General features: G+C 36.8%; 1 protein-coding gene across 1 annotated transcript in view; it reads right to left on the minus strand.

Annotated features, from left to right (window-relative positions):
* LOC109212621 (subtilisin-like protease SBT2.3) overlaps positions 4,522–8,627 on the minus strand; it is a 10,540-nt gene continuing 6,434 nt past the window's right edge. Inside the window, exons 7-10 of the mRNA XM_019376284.1 lie at positions 7,971–8,290; positions 7,601–7,871; positions 7,189–7,470; positions 4,522–5,260 (exon numbers count right to left, since the gene is read on the minus strand). Of these exons, the coding sequence (XP_019231829.1) occupies positions 4,839–5,260; positions 7,189–7,470; positions 7,601–7,871; positions 7,971–8,290 (1,295 nt within the window). The 3' untranslated portion in view covers positions 4,522–4,838. The remainder of the gene's footprint in view (positions 5,261–7,188; positions 7,471–7,600; positions 7,872–7,970; positions 8,291–8,627) is intronic.

Here is an 8,627-nt window from a genome sequence, read left to right on the forward strand (position 1 = left end):
TTAGAGGTGAATTCCTCCTGATTTTGCTAAGGGTGGAGGTACGCCCTCGTTTATCCATTATATTTGTGAGAGTGGCCCTAGTTAGCCAGTTAGTTGTCGGTATGACTATGAGATTGATAGGGCATAGGATGCCAATTGTTAGATTTCAGATGCTGGGTCTTCGCGAGTTGTGGTTTGTCCGAGACTTGGTGAAATTGTGGAAAGGGTTGGATAAGACCTTTGTGAACATCATTGTAGGATATGAGTTATTGACTTGTTTTCCCTATTGCTGTGTTGTGGCCTTAGGATTTGGATTGTGATTCTGCCGTCATTTCCTATCCTCATTTATTATATTCTCGTTGTTACTTGTTGTATTTTTCCCTTATTGTGAATTGTAGCATTCTTGGTCATTCATGCAGTCTTTACATATTTATATGTCATTTCCATTATTCCTATGATTATACTGTTTATTGACCGGTAGGTGCCTTGACTGTTCCTCGTCACTACTCCACCGAGGTTAGTCTTGATACTTACTGGGCACCGTCGTGGTGTGCTTATGCTACTCTTCTGCACATTTTTGTTGTGCAGATACAGGTACTCCACTCAGTTCTGTCAGCCTTGGAAGGAGGCGTATCGGTAGAGACTTCGAGGTATATCTGCTACGTCCGCAGACCGAGGAGTCCCTTTCCAGCTTTCTGTAATAAGTATAGCTCTTTCAGTATTTCTCCTTTGTATAGATATTCTTGAGTCAGAGCCTCTTATGTATCCCTTAGCTTGTGATTTGTGAGTTTCCGTGTTTTGGGAATGTTGTTAGCTTCGAGAATTGTTGTGGTATGTGTCGAGCGGCACCTTAAACACCATTTTATTTTACTAGTTCAGTTTTATTGCAATTATGGTTTATCTTCCGCATTGTTAGGCTTACCTAGTCGTAGGGACTAGGTGCCGTCACGACTTGTTCACGGAGGGCGAACTGGGGTCGTGACAAAGCTACTTCATCATTTTGGTCTTCTGGCAGCTGATGGTCATGCAAAACTTTATGTCCAATTTCGGAAACAAAAACAGGATGAATGTTGGGATGATATTATGTTTCATTATGATGCCTTTCGTGTTCCTTACGCTTTTTATGGGGCGGTGATGAAGATGGACTAACAATTGCAACATGTTTCTTCTTACATGGAAGATCGGGTGTCGGAGAAAAGTCATCCGAATCCTCTCCCGATTTGTCTGAATGAGCAAGAGTAGGTCTGTTCTCAACATCGGCGGCTACAGGAGGAATCTGAATAACGGCTAGCTCTATATCGCTTGGACTGATGTCCTTGAAAACAATCTGAAAAAATAAATATAATAAAAGTCTAACTAAAATCTTCCAAATGCAGATCTGGAATACAAAATGATATTTCTATTGAAGATAAGGCAGAGTTGATGATTTGGAAATAATATGCATATGTATGAAGAATAATAATGAAGGTTACAAAAGCTGTATATTGCTGTATGCATATGAATATTATTGTATGCAATAGATGTGTTCAACTGTATGCAGAATCTGCATGGATTTGTATACAAGTTTATGCAGCTGATTATTAGTCCATATGCATTTGTATACATGTATCTTGAATCTATATGCAAGTATTTATTTCTGTAAGCATTAGTATCCAAATGTATACAGCTGTCTGCATCAATATCTTCTTGCAGCTGATTATACAAGTATTTCTATCTGTATGTATTTGTATATAAATGTATTTTGCAACTGAATGCAGAAACTACAGCAGGTATTGAAGCATCAAAAATGTATGAGAATGCAACTGCATACTTCTATATGCAAACATATGCCTATTAATTATTAATAAAATCTAAACTAGCAGTGATACAATTTGTATATTACCATGTTTCCGGTGTCATTGAACATGCCGTTCATCAGATAAGAAAAGGTTGGCTGATTTCCGGTGGTTCTCCAATTGAGTATTCTAGGGACCACGTCATCAACTCGGAGTGCAATTTTGGAATCAACAGAAGAACAGCACTCATAAAACCACACTTGCATAGCTAGGGGCATCCCAGCTATCCTGTAATACTTCTTCACAGCATCCATCTTCTTGCTAATCGATTTTGTCAACATCTCAAATGCTTTTAAACCCCAATGATATTCAGAATAGCGCCCACTCTCTACCAAGTCAAAATGTAGCCTTGGTATGGTTGTACTGTTTTTCTCGGATGAAAAAATAAAGGTGTGTATGAAATACAACAAAGATATCTTCAAGGCATCAACATCATTGTCGGGACCCCAGTTCTTGTCAGCAAAGCATTTAATCAAATGTTTCTTCTTGACAAGATTAGCACCTCCAAAGTAAGTCTCAATAAGCCGGTTAGGAACCTTTTCACTAAACTCAAAATCAGCATCATTACCAACACATTTGAGGCCAGTCACAAGCGCAAACTCCTTTAATGTGAAATGTAATGAAGTACCATTGACGTGTATTGCAAATACATTGTTAGGAGTACCTTCTAACTGGAGAGCCATGAAGCATCTGAAGAGTTGATGTTGGACTTCACAACGCTTCATTTGAAGAAAATTTCCAAAGCAAGTATTACCAAGTTGTTGGTACTGAACAGGAGTAAGGTTCTCTTTTATATCGGAGACTATATCAGTGTTAGTATACACACTGATATGGGGTGCAAATTTTGGCTGCTGTTTCACAAAAAACTTAATTCCCTGCATTTGACATGAATAAAAACATAAAAATACAACTAAATACACTGACAAGGCTAATTACATATAAAACAACTGGATACAACACAAATGACATTAATTTATCATACATGAATACATATGAATACAACTAAATACAGAATGGAACTTTAAACTGTTGAAAACAACAAATAAATACAATGAAATTGAAAAGGAAAAACAGTGATGGGAACCTTGAAAGAAACTTAAAAAGACAACTATAAAAATACATCAGAATACATATAAATACGTATAAATACAACCGAATACATGAATAAATACAGTTGAATTTCATCAGAAAATTACCTTTTCTTCAACTTTATCTGAGGTTTTCAATTCTTCAACCTCCTTCCCCTTGACAGATGAAGCTTCAGAGATATGGTTTTTCCTCTTTTCCCAAATGGGAAGTGTTGTCTCCTTCATTGATTTCTCGACTTTATCATGTCGAGCTTTTGTTCTCTTCTCCAAATCAATATCTTTGGCTAAACCTGCGTCCAATTCACCTTGAGTGATTTGCAAGGAGAAAGAGGGCCCATCGAAATTGAGAAGTTTAGTGGGTATACCTCTAGTAATCAACTTGTGGGGTATATTCTCAGACATTGTAACAATACGACTTGGATACTGTTGATTAGATACAATTTTGTTAGTCGAGAGGTTGAGAACAAGCAAAAATGGCGAAAAATCAAAAAAAAAATATGCTAACCACACTACTTATAGAAACAAGCCAGTACAATGTAGATGAAGCGTTAGGGTTTACCCGAGATTGGGGAAGGAGGAAGCTGCGTTGTGAATGAGAGCAATATAGTTTTAACCGCGATTACAGGGGATTTGGAAGTATCAATTTAGAGAGAAGGGGGAAAACTTGTATTTGAGAAGTTGTATGTAAAAAGGTATCTATGAGAGAGAGAATCTGAGAATGGAGATAGGGAAATTAAACATAGCGTGTATAATGGCTTAAGTGTAGGAGATACCCAAAATTAGAATTTTTGCTATAAATCATATAACATATCTATAGGATGTAATTTATTGAAATGGTATTTATTTTAAATAAATAGGGGGTTAACCTATTCTATAGGAAGTAAAAATTCCTTCAATTTATCTTATGTCTGACGTTAAAATGTGTGGGCCCCCTTCCAACTTAGTCCTAGGAAGTTTTGAATCTGAATTGTGTTGTTGGCTCAATATCAATTTATTTGTGTTAAGGATCATCTCTTTAAGTTTCCAATTATTCCTGACTTACAGTTTCAAACTTATGTTAAATAATATTTCTTTCATTTCAATTTAGACGACACACTTTCCTTATTAGTCAGTTCCAAAAAGAATGCCACATTTTTATAATTGAAAATAATTCAACTTTAAACTCTTCATTTTACCCTTAATGAGAAGCTTTTATAACCACACAAAAGTCATGACCCCACAAAGTTTTTACCATTTAAGTATCAAAAGTCACCTTTTTTTTTTTTTTTTTTCTCTTAAACTTCATGCCGAATCAAACTACACCATCTAAATTGAAACGGAGGGAGTATTTAAACATATTCTTCAATCAAGGAGCAAATCATTTGCACTTATCCTTTAATTACGATAGGGTAATTCTTTTATTCCCCTGACCCTGTTTATTACCTACTTGATTTAGAAACATGAAATAAATCTCAGGAAGTAGAAAAAGATAAGCGTGAAATACTTTTTCCTTGTTTCTCCCTTGAGTCTAAATGCTCAGCTATTCAGCTTTCTAATGTTTACAATCGAAAATTACATAATGGGAGACAGTATGTTCACCATGAAGGATAACAAAGAGCTAATACTAAGACTTTCACTAGTAGATGAAATTGTGTTCTGGATTCCATGACTAAGGCAAAAAGGAAACGATAACAGAAACTTGAGTCTCACGCTAATTTTTACAATTTTACCACTCCTACTACGTTGTTGAGTTGATCATGTCATTGGATATGTTGAACAAACCCTTGCATACAAAACTCTTACTTCGAAATTATAAATATATAGGGGAAAGATTGTGATTGAGGAACTGAAAATTATCATCACTCAACGGATACCTACCTACCTACACTAGAAACACATTTACAGAGCCTGCCTGACAAATCAAATAATTGAATTCCTAACAAAATCAGAGATATCATCAGTTGTTAGTTGAGTGGTATGAGATTTTTACTATGACCGACAAAGGAATGTTTACAACATGACCTTGATTTCCCAGTAATCCAATTCTTCCAAAGCTTGCTGTACTATTGTTCATGGTAGCGTTGAAGAACACATTCAAGACCTGCTGCTGTCCACTTGCAACAAAAAATCGCTTTGGGGTAACCTTAACAGAAACTCCATAAGGTGCACTCCAACCGACGATATATGTTTCATTGCCAGCTATGTTGGTCAATGTTCTTTGAACTTTTCTTGATTGGTTCAGCTTTGATATTGTGATTGAAGGCATGTTCAGGTCAATTCCATTCATAGTAGTGACCCCACAGCTCTCACCAGTGTAGTTCAGAAGCACAGGAGCTGATCCATTTATGCCACAGAGGAACGCCATGTAGTCGTTATAACCTACAAATCAGATTTCTAAATTCCATGTCTGACAGAAAAACATATGCTACAATGACGTATTCTGAACAAAGTCCGCCCTCAAAATAATTAGTCATTGTTTTCGGAAACATTTTTAAATGATGAACAAATTTGGGGAGAGTCTATGACCTGGAATCGCAGTTTGATTAGAAAATTCAGCTAAATAGACAAATTTATAGTTTGACTTAGAGATGCAAAAACTACCCTAGAAAATTTTAAACTACCTAACCTATCCTCTCAGTGACACTCCTTGCCAATAGATACCGAGATTCCAAAAAATTTTAAACTACAGTAAATACCTCTATAGCGATTCTTAGCACTCTACACTTGTAGAAAGATCAACCTCTCATATTTTGAAGAACGAGTTTAAACTAGAAAACATTCTTATTATTGCACAAATGATGTTGATACAAGACCCAATTCTAAACTTCACAGACTAAGAAGGCTTCCTTATATAGAGGTTGGAAGAGAACAAGGATACCATAATTGAGTTTCCTTGTGGAAACACAAGGCATAGACATAAAGACAATTATTGAGAACAATAATATAGGTTAAGGACAAACATTGACAACTGGCATTTACTTACTGATAGCACACTCGACTAAGATCTTAGTGGAGATTAAGAAAACCCTAATTAATACATTTGATTGGTTGACGCGTCTTGTCTGATGGACTGTGAGGTTGATTGCATAGTTAAAGGTCCTTCGATCCACCAATCTACAAGTCTTCTTTTGAGCAATGACTTGCTCCGTTGTCTTTTACAAGTAGTGCGCCTGAACCACTTGTTTCTTTTATCTTGCCGTGTGAGCGAAAATTCTTTTTGATAAGAATAAGAAAAAGCTGATTTTTCTGCTCTACCTTTCCTTGGTGGAGTATAGATTTGAATCCACTTATGTATATTATATGTATCAATCTCATTTAGATCTTGAGAATCCTAGAAAAACACATTATTTAATTCCTTTAGTACTTCATCATGCACGTTTAATTTTTTGAAACTGGTAAATAGTAGTACTTCATCGTGCACGGTCCCAATGTGGACGATTAGAGGTCTACTTCCAGCTAGCAAAATCTCCTGCGTTTGGCCAGATCTCCTTGGGGATTGTTCTTGGAATGTATCTTCTGAGCTTATTAAGAAACAAGCGACACAGACGCACTAAATGAAAAAGACGAAGGAGCATGTCTACGTTCAAAAAAAGACAAGGTCTAGGTTGGTGGATCAAAGAGAGATTGTCAAGTCCACAATCAACCCCAACTGTCGCTCCATCAGACGAGGACATTATTAAGGTTGAGTAGATTTATTAAGGTTATTTTGTTCTCTTCAAGTGTGTATTGTCAATAAGTGCTTGTCAATCGCCAATGTTTTTCCTTTATTATTGGTTTCAATAATTTTCCTTGTGTCTTGCGTCTATCTATATGTCTATCTCTCGTGTCCCATAAATATATTAATTATCGTATCCAGAAGGATTGTTCCCACCACTATATAAGATAGTGTTCTTAGTTTGAGACTCCTAATCAAGTTCTTTATCAAATATCCTTTGTGCAATAAAAAAAATCTCCCGTTAGAACTCTCTTAGTTCTTTCTTCAAACATGAGATAATGATCCCTAATATGAGTGTAATGTGTTAAGATTAACATTAGACGTACTTACTTCAGTTCATAGTTTTGTCTGATAATTAGGCTAGGCAAATTGTTGTAGGGATGTCCTTTCGGAGCTACACTAAGCAAACCTTGTTTGGAAAACTTGCATCTATAATTCAAACATAATTTGTCTACTCAATTCTCATCATTCTGCAATTCTAGGACTACACTCACCCCCGAGATTACGAGATCTGTCATTTAGAAATGCCAGTGAACAATAGTTTCTCCTCAAAATCGTGGGCAAAGAGATCAAGAAGCAAAGAGTAGCTTACTTGTATCAACAATAAGGCCTGGATCCAGTGCTGCAGTAGCATTCACAAATCCACTTCCCATGTCAAAAGGTGTTGCAGGAGACTGGTTTGAATCTGGGTTAGCATATGCACGCTGGGCTAATATTGGGCCCCCATATTTATTACGGAGAGAGGCTGTTGTAGAAAGGGCAGATCCAATTGCAGCAGGACTAAAGGTGGGGAATCTTTGCTTAATCAAGGCTGCTAAACCAGCAATATGAGGTGCAGCCATGCTTGTACCGGACATCATTGCAAAGCTTTCACCTAAATTATAGGAAGTACTTGAGTCAGCAAATAAACAAATTTTAATGGTATTTATATTGCTATATGAGTACCCCCACACTTTTAGAGGTAGTTCACGAGAGCATTGTTTAGTTCTTGTGATAAGGACTACCTTGAAATTCAATCGATTCAGCACCACGGGAACTCCAAGCAGCCCATACAGAATTTCCTGGAGCAACTAGGTTGGGTTTCAATATGTCTGCATCATCCACAGAACTGTCTTCTGGATCTGGTCCCCTTGCAGAATAGTACATAACCTTCGGAGCAGATAAGCTAAAATTAGCTTTTATTCCCCCTGAAATGCAGGCTACTGCCCCAAACTTAACAATTTTCTTTGTAGTTTCATCTTCCTCCAATGAAGAATTGTAGTACTGAAGTAAAATCTGCCAAATTAATTAAGATCACCAAATTAAAATCGAAGATGAAAACTTTTGTGCAACAACACTCACAGAACGAGTAAACATTTACACATCCAAACTCACCTTAGAATCATCTTGGGAAGGAATTATAATTCCAGGTAATCTCATTGGAACCGGATTAAGTTGAAAACTGATAACAAAAGGATCCATGGAAAATACAACTCCAGCTGCACTAAGGTTCTCAGCAGTTTCTGAGGCCTGTTTAATGGTGGAAAGCCCAAGCACAAACCGGATGGAGTAGCTACAAAGTAAGAGATTCCCTTGAACGAGAGTTTGATTGAACTTACTGGCATCTTGGCATTCACTGACATACATATCTTTAGCAGCTGTATCATTCAAAGCATGAATTGCAGAAACCAGCGTGTACATGCCATCTGTTCCAGCTGTATACAAAAACAAAAGATTCTGAGAGAGCAACATGACAAGGAACTACATGGAACTCCTTTGAAGGTTGTAAAGAAGTTTAGTTGGTCAAGGATACAGTACAGCACCACAACTATCAACTAAAGTTCTGTTTCATTGTGTCCAAAGAGAGTAAATCTGGGGAAATAAGGTTGCAGCGTTTCAGTGATTGTATCGACTTGAACACTAACCAACTTATGCTCAAAGTTCTGTTTCATTGTGTCCAAAGAGAGTAAATCTGGGAAAATAAGGTTGCAGCATTTCAGTGATTGTATTGACTTGAACACTAACCAACTTATGCTCAAAGATCCCTCCCCC

The sequence above is a fragment of the Nicotiana attenuata genome, chromosome 2 (assembly GCF_001879085.1).
Source record: "Nicotiana attenuata strain UT chromosome 2, NIATTr2, whole genome shotgun sequence".
In the NCBI taxonomy this organism is placed as follows: Eukaryota; Viridiplantae; Streptophyta; class Magnoliopsida; order Solanales; family Solanaceae; genus Nicotiana; species Nicotiana attenuata.